Genomic DNA, 18,768 nt, shown 5'->3' with positions numbered 1-18,768 from the left:
TCCGACATCTCCGCCTGGATGACGACCAACCACCTCAAAATGAACATAAGCAAAACAGAATTGCTCCACCTGCCGGCCAAATCCTCCCCCCTGACTGACCTCTCCATCACAGTCGAGAATGCAGCTGTGACCGCGTCCCCGACCGCCAAGAACCTTGGTGTTGTCTTCAATGACCAGTTGAACTTCTCCGCTCACATCGCAGCGACAACCAGAACCTGCAGATTCCTCCTGAGCAACGTCAGAAGGATCCGCCCCTTCCTGAAAAAAGAAGCCACCCAACTCCTCGTCCAATCAACAGTCATCTCCCGCCTCGACTACTGCAACGCACTGCTTGCTGGCCTTCCAGCCACTGCCACCAAGCCTCTTCAACTCATTCAGAACGCAGTGGCCCGCCTGATCTCAAACCTACCGAAGTCAGCCCATGTCACCCCACTTCTTAGGGACCTGCACTGGCTCCCCATTGCGGCACGAATCGGCTTCAAGGCCCTCGACCTGGCATACCGTGCGGCAAAGGGAACCGCTCCCGCCTACCCAGGGGCGGACCTTCCTACAGGCGATATAGGCGGTCAAAAAAATAATAATTTCGCTTTTTTTTAATTTTTTTCTCTGTGCAGTTTTGGCGCCCCCCTCTATATCTGCAACCATTATTTTTACATAAAAAAAATTCTAACATAAGGGAAAATGAGCCAAAAATCTAAAACGGTCGGTCGGTCTGAGCCTCAGCTTTAGGAATTAGGTGTTCACAGTCAGAACATGCTAGAGCGCTGTGCATTGATGGGTATCGGTCAAGTGTTTATAGAATTGAGCGTTGTGGAAAGAAAGACTAACGTTAGAGAACTTTGAAGAGGCAAAAGCCATAAAAAAAAAATTTACAAAAAAAAAAAAAATTACAAAAAATCTTTTTTGGGGGGGGGGGGGGGGGGGGCGGCAGTATTGTACATGCAGGCGTATAAGTAGGTATATAGAAGCATTATATGCAGGTATATTGAGACAGATATGGATATATGCTGTAAATATAAATGTCTACATGGTATATACAGCACTATTGTACATCCTATCATACAGTTATATGGGTAGACTATAGTATGAGGTAGATAGGTAAGATTATTATTAGAATGTAGGGCAGTTGTAGACAGTGAAAGCAGTAGATAGGTATTAATTGCGTATAGGCAACAGAGTTAAAAGTCGTACAGTATGGGTAACAGAGCCTAGGGTGTAACGCAATCACCAACCTCTTTAGCACACTGGTGGTCAACCTCGGTATCCCATAACCTCGTCGCCAATCTGTTGTGGAATATTTTAAATGAGCCAAACTGTGAAACTGTAGAAATTCAGATGAGTCTAATTGTATAAAAAAAATAGAACATCCTCAGTAGTATCCTCAGTTTACAATCAGAGACAAGTTAATACGAGCGTCTGACCAGAAGGTGAGAAAGAGCTCTGGTCAGACTTACAAGCTAAAGTACAAGCTGGGAATGACAAATGAAAACAAAGATGAGAAAATGAAAACAAAAGATTAAGGGTTTTGTGGTTTAGATAGTCTCATGATATTAGAGAATTGTCCTCTAGTACCCTTCGTCTGACTACAGTCTAGAAGAGTGTTACAATCTTGATGAGTTGGTTCATTTACATGTTGCGTGACCTCGAAGCTGTCCAGTAGGTTAATAAGCTCAATAGCCTTGCGGTCGTTCTTCTTATGACTATTCAGGTCTCCATGTTGCATATTTTGGTGATAGGTATAATGTGATGATGAGCATTACAGTTCAGGTTTGAGCTCAACAGCAAGGTATTCAAATTATGTAAATTCACCCAGATCAATGTCATTACATACAAACGATGTGGATAAAATCATCATCGTAATTTTTATTTATTCGTACATGGAATTGTTACAGTCCAACAGTGTCTTCAGTACATATAGTTCACTTAATATGATCCACTAAATTCCATGGCCGAAAGGAACAGGAAGAAGAAAACTCTTATTGTACCTGCCCCTACACACATACAGTACACTGATACTGTTCATAGTGCAATGTTTACCAAACCAAACAAAATGTACATACTTATTTTGCAGAAATGAAAACATCAACACAATTAAATTAATATAAATAAATACATAAAATGGCTGCAACCCCTCCCCCTTTCTTATTTTGCCTGACCGACTAATAATATTTATATTTTGGAGAACAGGTTTCTATCAGCTTTGTTTAGCCAGGTCTCGACCAAGAACAGGCATTTCAGTTATCAGATTTGTTAGCCATTTTTTGTTGCAGGAACTCTGTGGAGGGAGTGAGACTGGCCTTGGCTGAGTGATGATAGGTCTGAGGTTACTAGGTGTTACAGAGCATACATGTACATGTAGTTCTTTAATCTGGTAGTAGTCAAAACAGGAACAGCATGGTTTCTCGTCTTGCTTTGAGGACTGCAGATCCATTGCAATGTTGTCGTAGCCCATCATAGTAGTGCACAAAGATAGGTACCCATTTCCTCTCTGTGCATATAGTAGAAAGCTACAGTATCTGGCTGCAAACTAGCCTAGCTTAGCACAAATCAATGGAAGAGGATACAGACGACTAGCCTAGCTTTTTCTCCTCTTTTTCTATTTTTCTCCCCATCCCAATTCCATTGTGCCAATTCTTCCCTCCCCTGTCTTGAACGTTGCTCGCATATACCCCCCACTGGCCGGTTGTAGGGAGGATAGAAGCCAGTGGCGGCTGGCAGATAGGGGCGCTAGAGCGCCACCCTCCCTGGTTAAAAGAAGAAGAATACGATTTTATTTTTTGGGCCCTATAAATAAAATAAACATGTTTAAAATGAATAATATTTACTAATTTTAACACTTTGATCGCCATGGTTAAATTCATAATTTACCATCCCTAGCCAGCTCTATTTGTCTATGGAGAAGTTCCCCTTCTTTGCAGGGCTATAACTTTTTTAAATTCTATTGCTAAATTGAGATTATTATGGCCCATTCAATGTCCCATATGTATTGTTCAGGGTGTATCAATGTTATACTTTTTCATTCACATATTCATACTAAAATACGGTCTAAAGTATAAGTATGTTTTTATCGTTTTCTGCAGCTTTCTCCAGAACTTGATTTATAGCCCCAAATGCACTATATTGATGATCAAATACAGTTTGGTAGCGATCGGTGCCAGATGAAAAATTTCAACTGGAGGTACTTCTAGAAGTTACTACGTATCATCTGATATTGACCGGATGGGCGAGGGGGCGTTTATAATTCCGTGGGCAACGTTATACCATTCATCTAGTGTGGGTCATATGATCATCAGATCAGTTAGTATAGAAGACGTTAGAAAATAACGTTGAAACTCACCGTATCTTCCTCGCGCCGTTGGCCGATCAGCTTGGAGTAGACAGTTTTCGATTATGGGATGTTGATCCTGATGAACCTGATGAGCTTATGTTATTTTAACAAATAATTTTAGTTTATCAGAACCCCATATTACTCCATCAATCAATGATCAAACCATTCAAGTAAATAACAAAGAAGAATATCATCAAATACAAGCTATGACATTAAGTTTGTTCAAAACCTTTTTGTCACAGTCAAGAGGGGCAGAACTAACTAACTGTGAGCTGCAAAGAACGCGTGGGACAGATGTAGCAGATGTTACAAAAACAAATGGCTGCACACAACCTTGCAGAGGCCATACATCCAACTAATGGAAGATAGTTTAATTAACTTTAATTAACAGATTGCAGAATGGGTACAGTACAGTACAGCTCGATACACACAATTGTTAAGGGGATGCAGACCAGAGAAAGACTTTCGACTTGTTTGCATCAGGGTCCCCCATTTTCAATTCGTAATGAAATTGCTATTATGTGTCTGCATGAACACACAACTGTAACTGTACTCAAAAATAACAAAATAAGGGTTGTCTCAGTTCACAACTATATTGGTCAAGTTTTGGGTGGGACTTGTTTGTGTCCCTACAGCTTCTTATTCAATTGAGCGAGATGCTCGGTTATGTCACACAGCCAGCTTGCATCCGACAGTTCAGACAATATTTCTTCAACCCTTTGTTACCTATTCCGCCTGGATCTTTTTTGTATTTTGGGCTGTAAAATTGTCAAAGAATGTCTGAGGAGTAAGTGCTTTTGGCTTTTTTCCTTTGTTACTTCATCAATACCTCAGATGTTCAACACACATGTATGTGTAAGAATGTGTAATAACTAAGGCTGTCAAAGCTTTATTAACGCATTAACCCACAATTATTTTAACGCCGCTATTTTTTAACCCAAGATTAATGTTTAAAAAAAAAAAAAAAATAAATAAAATTTTACCAGAGCTCTTGGGGGGCCACATCAAATGACGTGGCGGGCCGCATTTGGCCCGCGGGCCATGAGTTTGACACCTATGCGCTAGAGAGTTGAGTGGAGATCAGCATTATATCTCAGGACCCCGGAGGAGAAATATGATTTCGATCACAGATTTTTGAAATATTGACATCAAAGACGAGTTACGGCGTCTTCGGCAGAATGAGCATGGCTAGGAATGACGTCTAAACACGTCATCGGCGATTAAAGTGTTAAGTATGTTTGTGTTTCCAATGCATAATATAACGTTAATATATCAAATATAAATAATTGTTTTCATTAACAACAGGAAGTGACTCCTTTCCGTAGCCGCATTTCTCTCGGGCTAGACGCAATAGGCGTCTATTATTTCCGTAGCCGCATTTCTCTCGGGCTAGACGCAATAGCGCTTACAGTGGCCGTGCACTGGTTTCATCGCTGTATCCGTCACAGCCAATCAGTACGTAACGCGCTGTGCGTTGAAATATGAATCATGTATTATGATGGAAGCCGGGCGCTTTTCCAAGCGATCTATTATCATCTAAGCAAGCAGCGTCGAGACTTTCCGTAGCCGCATTTCTCGGAGACTCTCTCTGATTGGCCGACGCCAGTATTTTCCGTAGCCGCATTTCTCGGAAACGCTCTCTCTGATTGGCCGACGCCAGTTTCTGGTTAGGAAGTTAGGTTAGTTAGTTACTCGATGCTGTTGTGTTGTGATGCAGTCACTCTGGACAGTGGATATACATGGACAACAACAGTCTGGGACTGTGGGACAGTGGACATTATACACTTTATCAAGCCCTCCGACTGGACCACGTTTCAACTAAACACAGTGAGTTAATGCGGTCTCTCTCTCTCTCTCTCTCGCTCTCTCTCTCGCTCTCTCGCTCTCTCTACACAGCGTGTTAATTTCGCTGTGGGTATTACATAATGGCTGAATGAATGAATGGTAACTTGTTTAAAATGACAAGATAGGCCTATACCTGGATTGATGACCATACGTATACTAGTGTAGTATGAATCAATTAACTCGACTTAATGTTGGTAACATTATGAGTCAGTATTCGCTTGGTCAGCTTGGTCAGATGATCGCGACCACCCAAATGTAGTTCACACCGGCCGCCACTGATAGAAGCCTTGCATCATGTGTCCCCTCCGGTACACGAGGAGGCAGCCTGTCACATCTTTTCACCTGCCAGCGCGGACTCTCATTGGTGAGGTGTAACGTGTGGGAGGCTCACACTACCCCCGCCATTTCCTGTCTCTGCTGTGCAGGCGTCCCAAACCGACCTGTAGGAGTCGCTGTCCACAATGTCCAGATTACCACCCATCGACTTCCACCCGCTAATTCTGCCAATTGAATTAGTATGACGGCTGGCCCAAGCCGGAGGCAGCGCCAACAGCCGGAGTCGAACCCGGTGTCTCTTGCGTTGGTGACGAGCGCAATGTCTGCCGCACCACCCAGCCGCTCCACGACTAGCCTAGCTTAAAACTCCGGGAGGGATGTTTTTAACCAACAGCAAGGCTAGTGGTCCATATCTGTTTCCCGTATGGTTATAAAATGCTAATTGAAACTCCACTAATTAAACATAATCAACCAATGATGATTTAATGAGGCAAAATTACAAATCTGATTATAACTAGCTATTAGAGAAAACTAGAGAACTATTTGTCAAAAAGCATTTGGATGCAAAGTGATCCTCTGATTGAATTTCTTCAAGTTTATTCTCTTTCTGGATTAGGCTTATATAGTTCGGACTACACATTTAGGTGAGTTAGCCCTCAGTGAGCCCGGAGTCTGTCCTTGGAATGACGCTTCGCCACAAACTGTAGTTTCTGGATGGCCAGTTGGGTGTCCGAGGCGGATATTCCAACATGCCACACAGCGCGCACAGAGCCACCGACATGGGGGAACATGAGCACCCGTACCCCCTGCCCCAGCGCGGCCTCCTCTTCCACCCCGACCTTGGCCATTAGGGCACAGAAGTCCGAGGGGCTCAGGGTGGGGTCCTTTAGTCGAAAACGCAAGATGTTTGTTTCCACGGTAGCCATGTCTACAGTGTACAGAGGAGGGTCAGAGTCCAGGAGAGCTAGCAGAGAAAGAAGGAACACAGGCAAATGTTAGAACAAAGAGGTGTTCGCCAAGAAGAGATTGGTTGTCACAAATGCAATCTCCTGTGTGTGTGTGTGTGTGTGTGTGTGTGTGTGCGTGTACGTGTGTGTGTACGTGTGTGTGTGTGTGTGTGTGTGTGTGTGTGTGTGTGTGTAAGCACTACAATTCCCTACAAACAAGTCTGAAACGCTATGGCTTTCAGAGCTGGGGTAGAAACATGAGTTACTCACCTTGAGCAAAAGTCTTTGCATTGCGGTGGTCTTCCTCCAGTCTGTCCACCATCTCCCCCAAAGCCAGCTTGCCGGCTGCTGCCAGTATCCCTGCCTGCCGCATGCCTCCACCCAGGGCTTTTCGACAACGCACCGCCCGAGATATGAAGTCGCGGGGACCGGCCAACACAGTACCCACAGGGGCCCCCAAACCCTGCAATACAGACACATATAACCTCTCCTACTTAATTTCTTTTTGTATCTACTTTTTCTCCCCATTTTCTATTTTTCTCCCATCCCAATTTCGTATTATCCAATTCTACCCTCCCCTGTCTCGAACGTTGTTAGACCATGCCTCCCACTGGTCGGCTGCAATGTGGATGAAGCCTTGCATCGAGTGTCCCCTCCGGTACACCAGGAGGCAGCCGTCACATCTTTTCACCTGCACAGCGCAATCTCTCTGTAGGTGCCTAAATGCCTAGTCTGGTAATTAAGAGTAATTTCAGTTAATAGAAAAGCATTTTGGCCCTGTATTTCATAGGATAAATAGATGGATATTATTATTACAGAAGTTAAAATGTTAAGACAATCCATGTCTATCGGTAAGAATGATTTCTTTGTTGTTTGTTTCTTATGTGATATTTGGCTGATAGGCCGAGGGACTTTTAGTTTGACAGGATAACGGTGATGTCATTGATTACTGTCAGCTGCGGCAAGGTGACAGCTTTGGTTTAGAAAGAAAACAACGCAGATTGTACCGGTGGTCAGGCCAAGTGGTGAGAGAGTGGAGCCAGACAGTTTTTAGACCTCTCTCTATTTCCCTGGATAAACTTTGTTAATCTCGCTGCTCTATATATAATTAGGAAACAAGAACGTGTAACCCGAGATGGACATTAAATAGTTGATACTACGTCGTGGTCAGTGCTTTCTTGTGGGTGGATATGGAACGGGAGGATTCAAAGTTTGAGAGCGTCTGTGGCATCAACACGTTTTGGATACTACATTTTGTCTAAAAACTAGCTCATTAAAAACGGAACTTGGATTTGGACAGGCCTGACTGGAAAAAGGAACTTTTCGCGGAACGAAAGAAAAAAGAAGACGTCAAACAAGTAAGCTGTATCTTGTATGATTTGCCTGAAAGAAGACGTCAACCAGTAAGCTGTACTATGCTGTATCTTGTATAATTTGCCCGAAAGTGGAGTATCCCATTGGAGCTATAACTAACGTTACAGAATATGGTCAATGGAAAAAAGCATAACAGCTTGCGGTCTGGATTGAAAGTAAAAGTAATTAAACGCGTGTCTGGCTTGCGCGCTCTCCCCAGGTGACTGACATTTGACTAATTGTGGAAAGCGACTGCCGACCGGTGATTCAATAACTGTATCAATATGGAAGGAATGGAAGTCAGTGGCAAAAGGATAGTAAAATTGACGGAGAAAGCCATGCAGGAGCAAGCTGCTAAACGTGAAAAGGCACGCAAACACAAATGATCAACGCTAAATAACATGATGAAAGAAATAGTGACATTAAAGGAAGATGATGCAAACGTCAGCATTGTCAATAACAAAATGCGTGTTGATTTCAGTCATTTGCAACAAGAGCTAATACAAGTCAACACTGAACTGGGTCGTTTTATGTCAGAGGAAGAATATGAAGCTGATCAGAAGAATTTTGAGCCTAAAATTGAATCACTGAATTTATTCTTCTGGAAATGTGAGGAATGGATGAAAGAGGTCTGAAGATGGTAACAATCAGGAAAAACTATGGATACCAAATCTAAGTCTGGAACAGTAATAAGTAGATGCTCATCAGGCTCTCGCTCAACAAATACAATCAGACTGCCTGCAGAGATGGAGCGAGCGGCTCTACAAGTAAAGGCCACCGCTTTAAATGAAAGGTTAGCTCTTGAGCAGGAAGAAGCAGACTGGTTAGCACAAAAACGATGCAAGGAGGCTCAACTACAAGCTGAGGAAGTGAGGTTTGAAGCAGAACAAAAAAGAAAGCTAGAAATACATGCAATGAAGACGGCTCTCGCTGAGTCAGATGCAAAAATGGGAGTTCTGGAAAATTATGAATGTACTATATCAAATGACAGGACTGTCTTAAACATTGAAAAGACAGATGAAAGAGAAGAGAGGAACTTCCAACCGCTATATCAGCGTGCCTCACCACCTCCCCCCAGTAAACCAGAGGACGTGCAGCTTCCAGCAGCACCACTAACGACCAGCATATTAAAAGCAACAAAAAGGGAATTCAATGAAGGATGGGAGCTTCATAGCCTAAGCCAGGCTATCTCCCAACAGGCGAATGTCACAGAATACCTCGTGAAGAATCACAAAGCTTCATTACTTCCTGAGCTCACCATTCCAACATTCACTGGTGACCCTCTAGAATACAAGACATTCATCAGATCTATGGAACATGGAGTTGAAGACCGCACCAGTGACAATCGTGACCGTCTACAGTTTCTGTTGCAGTACACAAGTGGACAACCACATGAGCTGGTCAAAAGCTGCATTCACATGGAGCCTACTGCAGGCTATACCAAAGCAAAACAAATGCTGAAACAGTTCTTCGGCGACGACTTCAAGATAGCGGAAGCCTACATCAAAGAGGCTCTGGAGTGGCAGACAATCAAGCCTGAAGACGGTGCAGCATTGCAGTCATTTGCATTGTACCTCACAGGCTGCTCCAACACAATGACGGATATAAGCTACATGGAGGACTTGGAAAACGCATCCAACATGAGAGCTGGCTAATAAGCTACCGTACAGACTCAGAGAATCTTGGAGAAGACACGCCTGCGACTTACAAGAAAGAACCAACAAAAGGGCAAGGTTCAAGGATTTCGTAGACTTCGTCAACAAGCAAGTTAGATACGCTCTACACCCGCTCTACGGAAACATAAAGGACAACACTACAGCCACAAAAGAACCAAGTCAACAGAGAACAAAAGAATACAAGACAAGGACACACAAGTCACAAAAGGTGTACGCTACAGCAGTTGACTCCCCCAAGGCTGAAATGACTAGAGGCATGAAGGAGAGCGACGAACGTGCAACACCAAAGACTCCAACTGCTGCAGTGGACGCAAACAGCAAGCCCTGTGGCTATTGCAACGGAGAGCAGCATACCCTTACAGTTTGTAGAAAACTCAAGAGCAAACCACACAAAGAGAAGATAGACTTTCTAAAAGGCAAAGGTCTATGTTTTGCGTGTTTGAAACATGGTCACATGAGTAACAGCTGCACAGACAAAGTGCAGTGTCAAGAATGCTCTCGACAACACCCCACACTGCTTCACTACAACTTTAAAGATCGCTCTAAAGACTCTCAAGAGGAAGCGAAGTCAACGGAACAAGAAGTGACAAGTGCTCTTGTACAAATGATGGAGGCCTTCGGTGTCACTGGGGCCGGAAAGGAAGATTGCGCTCTCTCGATTATTCCAGTGCGAGTCAAGGCACAGAAGGGAACCAAGGAAGTAACGACGTACGCGTTTCTGGACCCGGGTAGCTCAGCTACTTTTGCCTCAGAGTCGCTGATCTCACAACTGAACATGGATGGACGCAAAGCAAGCATCTTGCTGCGAACAATGGGATCAGAATCTGTTGTGGACACAAATATTGTGAATGGACTGGAAATAAGCAGCCTGGATGGAAAACAATTCATCAAGCTTCCAGAGGTGTTTTCTCAGAAAACCATTCCCGTCTCCAAGGAGAACATTCCCCGGCAAGAGGACGTCAGCCGATGGCCTCACCTAAAGGAGGTGAAGCTTCCCACTATCCAAGCTCAGGTTGGATTGCTCATAGGAGCAAACGTCCCGAAGGCAATGGAGCCACTCCAAGTGGTGAGCAGCGTGCACAAAGGACCATATGCCATCAGAACGATCCTAGGCTGGACAGTTAATGGACCGCTCAAAGGCGGAAGTGACGCAAGCCAGAAGAGCAAGCGGACAGCAGTGACCGCAAATCGGATCTCAGTCGCCAGGCTAGACGAGCTTTGGCAGCAGCAGTTCAAAGTGGACTTTCCGGACGCCGGACAAGATGAAGACATCGAGATGTCAAAGGACGATCACCAGTTCATGAATATGGTGTCACAATCCTCAACTTGTGGATGGACATTACAGTGTTTGCCTGCCAGTCAAGAACAAGACACTGTGCTTGCCCAACAGCAGGTCAGTCGCCGAACAACGTGCGCTGAACCTGCGAAAAAGATTCTCGAAAGACGACAAGTTTCGCACAGAGTACGTGGCGTACATGGATAATATCCTCAAGAAGGGCTACGCCGTGAGACTCGACAACGCTGATCAGGAGTCGGCAAAAGGAAGAAAGTGGTATCTGCCTCACCACGGAGTCAGACATCCAGTTAAAAATAATCTATGTGTCGTCTTCGACTGCGCAGCAAGCTTTCAAGGAACATCACTGAACCAGCAGCTTCTGCAGGGACCGGACCTGACAAGCTCCCTAATAGGGGTCCTGACAAGGTTCAGACAAGAGACCGTGGCGGTCATGGCCGACGTGGAGGCTATGTTCCACCAGGTCAGAGTCAGCGATGAAGACACCGACCTCTTCAGATTCCTCTGGTGGCCTGAAGGGAACTACGAAAAGAAACTCGTCGAACACAAGATGTTAGTCCACATCTTTGGTGCAACATCATCGCCAAGTGTTGCAACGTTTGCACTGCAGAAATGTGCAACGGATCACGAGGAAGAGTTTGGCCCTGAAGCAGCCAAAACAGTCAAGAAGAACTTTTACGTCGACGACTGTCTTAAGTCGACCGCCGACGAAGAGACAGCCATCACTCTTTGTGCTGACTTAAGAAAGATGTTGGCAAAAGGTGGATTTCGCTTGACGAAATGGTCGAGCAATAGCCGAATGTCGATCCCCGAAGAAGAAAGAGCCCAAGGGTTTCAAGACCTGGACTTAGACTAAGACAACCTGCCGGTGGAGAGAGCATTGGGGATCCAGTGGTGCGCCGAATCAGACCAGTTCAGGTTCAAGATCAACCTCAAAGATCGCCCGCACACTAGGAGAGGCCTGCTTTCCCTCGTCAGCTCTATCTTCGACTCTTTGGGGTTTCTCGCTCCAGTGGTGCTGCCCGCCAAGATACTCCTACAGGATATCTGCAGGCAGAAGTATGGCTGGGACGAGGAGCTACCAGACAACATCATCCAGACATGGGAAAAATGGATCTCAGGACTGCAAAGGCTTGAGAACTTCGGAGTGGACAGATGCATCAAGACGAAGCAGTTTGGAGCTCCAGTCTCCGCACAGCTCCACCACTTTGCCGACGCAAGTCTAGAGGCTTATGGAACAACAAGCTACCTGCTACTGCGCGACGCGACTGGCATAGTTCAAACTGCCCTGATGATGGCAAAGGCGAGGGTCGCACCCTTAAAGTCTCCAACCATACCAAGGATGGAGTTGACCGCGGCCGTAGCTGCCGTCAAGATGGACAAGTTTCTCAAGAAAGAGCTCGAACTCGAGCTGCAAGATTCTATCTTTTGGACCGACAGCACAGCTGTGCTGAAGTACTTGAACAGCGAAAGCACAAGATTCAAGACATTTGTAGCTAATAGAGTCATAGCTATCCTGGAGCATTCTCAGACCTCACAGTGGAGGTATGTCAATACCACTGTGAACCCCGCAGATCTCGTCTCAAGAGGACAGACTGTGGACGCATTCCTGAAAGAACAAAGCTGGCTGTCAGGACCAAGTTTCCTGTACTGTTCACAAGACCAGTGGCCCAAGAACCCAGATCCTGGAATGCTGGACGTCGATGATCTGGAGATCAAAGGAGTAGCTCAAGTGCATGTCATTCAGGCGGAAGAGCCGAAAGACGCAACGGGACAGTTCTTGTTGCAACTATTATTATACATTTTCTTTCAGACTCATAAAGTAAAATATAATACACACACATAGTTAATTGGTGATAACGTTTTGTCTTATTTGTTTCATTTTCTTTAATGACAATGAAAGTGCAATGCTTGTTCGCCAACAAAACTAACACAGTTTGTCTTTCAGCACCACGCAAGAGTGGACAGCTCCTGCCAACGTGTGCCTAAACACTGCAGCTGTGCTGAATTGTTTTTGATTGTCATTGGAACCAGCTGTGATATATGTGGCGTGCTCTTCGAGCACACAGGATGTAATGAAATGTAATAGGACTTTGAACTGAACTGAACTGAACTGAAAGAATGTAAAGAGACTTTGAATTGAACTGAACTGGAAGAAAACGAACTGAACTGAATTAGAATTTGTAACTAATAGAAAATAAAGGACCTTAAGATTTGATTCAAAAGAAAAGCAACGATTGGACATTCCTGATTTCATTCTTTGTAACAGTTCTCATCCTGGACAAGGCTTAAACGCGCTGTTGCCTGGTTTCTGAAGCTGAAGGAACTGCTTAAAGAGCTGAAAGAAGAGAGAAAGGCACCAGATGGAAAAAGCAAAGTGAGCCGGTTCAAAAGGGCTTTCCAAGGAACAGGCCTGACCTGCAAAGATCTAGCCGTGGCGGAAAAAGAAATTGTCAAGCACACCCAGAAACGAACCTTCAAAGAAGATTTGACAATGCTACTGGAACAAGGAAGGGTGAAGAAAAGTAGCTCACTCTTCAAGTTGAATCCAATACTGGAGGATGGAATCATGAAAGTAGGAGGAAGGCTGAGCCGAGCAACAATGCCTGACGAAGCCAAGCAGCAAGTAATCTTGCCCAAAGACTCGCACATCACAAGGCTTGTGCTGAGACATATTCACGACAACACAGCTCACGCAGGAAGAAATCACATGTTGGCTCAGCTGCGTCAAAGGTTCTGGATACCTGGAGCAAATGGAGCCATCAGACATTTTTTGCATAAGTGTGTCACCTGCAAACGGCTACATGGAACAACTGGACAACAACTCATGGCAGACCTACCTACCTGCAGGGTCCTGCCAGACGACCCCCCCTTTACAAGAGTCTGCGTTGATTACTTCGGCCCGTTCCTAGTGAAAAGAGGAAGAGGGGAGGCAAAAAGATACGGAGTCATCTTTACGTGTCTCGCTATACGAGCCGTGCATCTAGAGGTAGCATCTTCACTCGACACAGATGCATGCCTGAATGCAATCAGGAGATTCCTTGCGAGAAGAGGACAAGTAAGAGAGATGTACTCGGATAATGGAACCAACCTCAGGTCAGCTGACACTGAGTTAAAGAAAGCGTTGAAGACGGGGGGGCGGAGCTGAGCGATCATGGAGTAGACGTGTTTCACATGAGCTCCCTTCTACCGTGCAGAATATACGTTTCTCCCCATTAGTCTTTATTTTATTTTTATTTGTTTTTTGTCTGCTTGCTAATTCGTCGTGTTTCAAATACTGTCGTCGACTTTTTTCGACTTTCTGTGATGTCGGTGGTGGAAACCAGATCCATGAGCGCCCCAACCAGCAAACCACCACCGGGCCTGGCCGCACCATCGTCCGGTGTCGGTGAGATAAGCGAAGCTGTGCTCTTGGTCATGACCAAGCTACATGCAGAGTCTGAGACACGCTCCGCTGAAGCACAAAAGAAAGTGCTGGCGGATTTTTGTGTCAACCTTCATCGAGAGATATCAGAGGAAATAAGGCTGGCGGTCGTCCCGCTGATAGACAAGATGGAGTCGCTGCACGCTGTCTCCTCGGCTAATGCTATCGAGCTAGCTGCGCTAACGACGGAGGTATCATTACAGGGCGAGAAGATGGTGGATCTCGAGTCCTCCCTGCTGGCTAGGCAGGCTGAAGTTACCAAACTACAGTCGGTAATTGAGGAAATACAGTCCCGGGAGAGACGCTACAACATCAGGATTGTTGGAGTACCGGAGGGCAGCGGGGAAGGCCGTCTCTGAGACCATGCCGGAATTGCTGCAAAAAATACTGGGAAATGACGTCCTCCCCTCGCCTCCCGTCTGTGAGTCGGCCTACAGAGCGGGCAGGTCCACTCCTGGTGTGAACAAAGAGCCGAGGCCCATCATCGTCAAGCTGAACAGGCTTCAGCAGAGGGAACTCATCATGCGGTCGGCTCGTGCCAGAAGGGGTAATCTGAGGCTTGGCGATCACAAAGTGGCCATTTTCGAAGACTTTACACCGGAGGTTCAAGCACAGAGAGGCGAATACAAAGTGGTCTTGTCCAGGCTATGGAAACTAGGCCTGAGGCCCACGCTATTCGCTCCAGCGAAATTATCTGTGTTGGATAAGGTCGATGGTAGGCGTTCATTTTGGTCGTTGGATAAAGCGAAGGAATATCTCGAGGGGATACCCGAGAATGTAGCTTGATAACTATATCGGGTGAGTGACTTGGCGATGTGGGCCTGAATACATTGTTAGGGCCGGCTATTCACAAACACTTGCTGTCATGCCCAGACATGCTAACTGCCCACTGCCCATCCAACTAGCGGGGCTTCCCAATGACTTCCGTTACTTGCTAAAGCTGACCTCATGGTCGTACTTGTGTATCGCCTCTTTGGAAGCTAACGAGCTAGCTGAACAATGTACATAATAGACTAACGTGCTATCCGGATTCATCACTAGCTTACGCGCTAGCCTCGGGCTAGCTAGCGGGCTGCGTCTATCGTCTGCGCTGAGACATTCGAGACCCGTTAATATTTAAGTTCAAGTTTCAAGTTTCTTTAATATTTGTCATACAGAAGTACAGAATACTTTTATACAAAATGCTTCTTACTGTTACGCTCCAGAGACTGTGCAAGACAAGATAAGTATGAAATAAAATAACATAGTAAAATTAGAAGTAAAAAATGAGGTCACAGTGTTCAGTTTAGACATATGTACAATGTTCGATGCAGAATAGACGTAGTTACCATACAATATACAATACTGTGCAGTGTACTAATATACAATACTATATAGTGCAAGGCAGAAATGGGACGAGGTGCAATTTAGGTACAATTCACAGTAGGTGTACGAGTTGTAGTGCAAATCCTTTATCAATAAATATAAAGTGTAAAGTGTGTTTGTGTGATCTAAAGTGTGGAGAGTGGGTGCTGCAGTGTGTTGTTTGTTTGAGTGAGTGTGTGCGTGTGGGTGTGTGTGCTGTGTGCATTTGATGGTTGTTGCATAGTGTTTATTGTTCGTTTAGCAGCCTGATGGCCTGGGGATAGAAGCTTCTTCTGAGTCTTTCTGTGCTCGCCTTAAGACTCCGGTATCGCTTGCCTGACCGCAGCAGTTCAAAGAGGCAGTTGTTCGGGTGGCTCGAGTCCTTAATAATTCTCTTAGCCTTCCCCTTGCACCGCTTGTTGTAAATGTTCTGGAGGGTGGGAAGCCCCCCTCCAATTGTGCGTTCGGCTGAACGTGTCACTCTTTGTAGTCTGCTACGGTCTTGTGCAGTGCTATTCCCAAACCAGGAGGTGATGTTGCCGGTCAGGATGCTCTCTATTTACGCACTTTGGTTGTTGTTGCTGTTTAAGTGTAATCGGCTCGCACAATTCAACGGTGATCGGGTCCTTAACTAACTTCTTGTATGCTGTTATTTTTATATCCAGGCTGTTTTGAGCTTTGGGCTCCGGTAGGAGAAGATCGGTTGAATATATATATAAACAAGATATGATAACAGGTTGTGTCAGGTATTGCTTTTTACCATCCCCGGGTTAATGAATGTGTTTAATTTTATTCTTACATAGGTTATGTCATTCCAGCCGTGGTGCCTGATCAGAGGGGAACTTACAGGTGTGCACTTTGACCATAACCCCCTTTTCCCCTTCTTCTTATTATCGTTGTTTAAATGACATTTGTTTGCACAATTTACCTGGAACCCGATCCTACCTTAGACTATATGCTGGTATGCTCCAATTTAATTTTGTTTTGAATTTTCCTTTATCCATTTGTACTATAACATTGCGACGTTGATGCGCAGACTCGGAAATAGATGGTTGCAGGGTTGATGTTGAGTTGTTATATAATAATGATTTTTTTTTTTTTTTTTTTTTCCATTATAGTTATCTCATGTTAGGGCCAAGGCTCACTGTGATTTTCGACCGATATCTTTATTGGAACAATATATGATAACAGGTTGTATCAGGTATTGCCTATTACCATCCCTGGGTTAATGAATGTGTTTAATTCTATTCTTACATAGGTTATGTCATTTCAGCCGTTGTGCCTGATCAGAGGGGCTGTTACAGATGTGCACTTTGACCATAACCCCCTTTTCCCCTTCTTATTATTGTCGTTGTTTAAATGACATTTGTTTGCACAATTTACCTGGAACCCGATCCTACCTTAGACTATCTGCTGGTATGCTCTAATTTAATTTTGTTTTGAATTTTCCTTTATCCATTTGTGCTATAACATTGCGATGTTGATGTGCAGACTCCGAAATAGATGGTTGCAGGGTTGATGTTGAGTTGTTATATAATAATGACTATTTTTTTTTCCATTATAGTTATCTCATGTTGGGGCCAAGGCTCACGGTGGTTTTCGACCGATATCTTTATTGAAACAATATATGATAACAGGTTGTGTCAGGTATTGCCTATTACCATCCCCGGATTAATGAATGTGTTTAATTCTATTCTTACATAGGTTATGTCATTTCAGCCGTTGTGCCTGATCAGAGGGACTGTTACAGGTGTGCACTTTGACCATAACCCCCTTTTTTCCCTTTCTTATTATTGTCGTTGTTTAAATGACATCTGTCTGCACAATTTACCTGTGACCCGATCCTGCCTTAGACTATCGGCTGGTATGCTTTAATTTAATTTTGTTTTGAATTTTCCTTTATCCATTTGTGCTATAACATTGCGACGTTGAAGCGCAGACTCGGAAATAGATGGTTGCAGGTGTGATGTTGAGTTATTATATAATAATGGCTATTTTTTCCATTATGGTTCTCTCATGTTAGGGCCAAGGCTCAGGTGGTTTTCGACCGATATCTTTATTGAATTTTATTTTTATTATTATTTGTGTTTATTGGACTAGTGGGGGTTTAATCAGGGGTTTATCTAGAGGGGGGTCGGAGTGGGGAGCGTCTTATTGGATCCATGACTCTAGTGGGAAATGATAGGAAGATGACCATCCTTAGTGGATGGGGCATAGGGTGGGGATTGGAGAGTGGGTATAGGAGGGCTTATAATAGGACGGGTGGGTTAGGGTTTAGAGTAGAAGGAGGGGGGGTTGTAACTGGGGTGGTATTTCTATGTGTTTTATGTGCTGTTGTCTTATATGTGTGTAATTGTTCCTCCTCTGAACTCCTGGGATTGACCGTCTGGGCCCGCCTGGATCAGCGCCTCTGTACTCAGCCTGGCTGCACTGGTATGTTCTCTACGCATTTAGACAAACTCGACCATGGCTAAACTGAATATCTTAATTTGGAACGCAGGAGGTCTTAACGCCCCACACAAGCGTGCCAGTGTCCTTTGGTTATTGAAGAGAAGAAATATTGACATTGCTCTCCTTAGTGAGACGCATTTATTGGTGGGTGATGTGTCAAGGCTAGCAAATCGACAATATCACGTTATCTCCTCATCCTCAGCCGATGATAAGACGAAAGGAGTCGTCATAGTTACAAGACGTAACCTTGATATCAAAGTCCTGGATGTGTGGTCGGACACGGAGGGAAGGATTACTATAGCAAAAGTTGAGTTCTCTCATAGGAAGATGGCAATAATAGCATTGTATGCCCCTAACACATTTGATTCAGCGTTCTATAATACAATCACGAAGAATATGTTGGAACTTACTGGATACGCTCTCATTGTTTGTGGGTGGCGATTTTAATGCGTGCTGGGATGCGGAGATGGATAGGTCCGGATCCTCTGAAACAAGCGACCAAAAACGGTCCTCTAAGGCCCTCAGGATGTGGGCCCAGGACACTGGGCTCGCAGACCTATGGCGCTTATCCAATTCCACCCTCAAGGATTACTCTCACCTGTCTGCCAGACACAAAACCTTCTCTCGAATAGACTATGCATTCGCATCCCCTAATTTGTTTGATAGTTTCGACGTCTCATTGGTTCCCCTGGCTCTCTCGGACCACAAGGGGATTTTCCTTGTGGCAACCTTTGGCAGGCTCTCTACGAGAGCTCCCAGGTGGCGTTTTAACTCAACCTTATTAAAGAACGATGATTTCTGCTCTGAGTTCAGGAGTAAACTAGCTGAAT

General features: G+C 44.7%; 1 protein-coding gene across 1 annotated transcript in view; it reads right to left on the bottom strand.

Moving 5' to 3' along the window:
* Positions 1-5,700: 5,700 nt before the first annotated feature.
* Positions 5,701-18,768, bottom strand: part of tha1 (threonine aldolase 1) — a 29,269-nt gene continuing 16,201 nt past the window's right edge. Inside the window, exons 6-7 of the mRNA XM_084322883.1 lie at positions 6,667-6,859; positions 5,701-6,413 (exon numbers count right to left, since the gene is read on the bottom strand). Of these exons, the coding sequence (XP_084179009.1) occupies positions 6,106-6,413; positions 6,667-6,859 (501 nt within the window). The 3' untranslated portion in view covers positions 5,701-6,105. The remainder of the gene's footprint in view (positions 6,414-6,666; positions 6,860-18,768) is intronic.

The sequence above is a fragment of the Notolepis coatsorum genome (genome assembly GCF_963971535.1).
Source record: "Notolepis coatsorum genome assembly, chromosome: 10".
Taxonomy (NCBI): Eukaryota; Metazoa; Chordata; class Actinopteri; order Aulopiformes; family Paralepididae; genus Notolepis; species Notolepis coatsorum.
The sequence above is the reverse complement of the archived record's forward strand: the minus strand, read 5'-3'. Positions and strand labels throughout refer to the sequence as shown.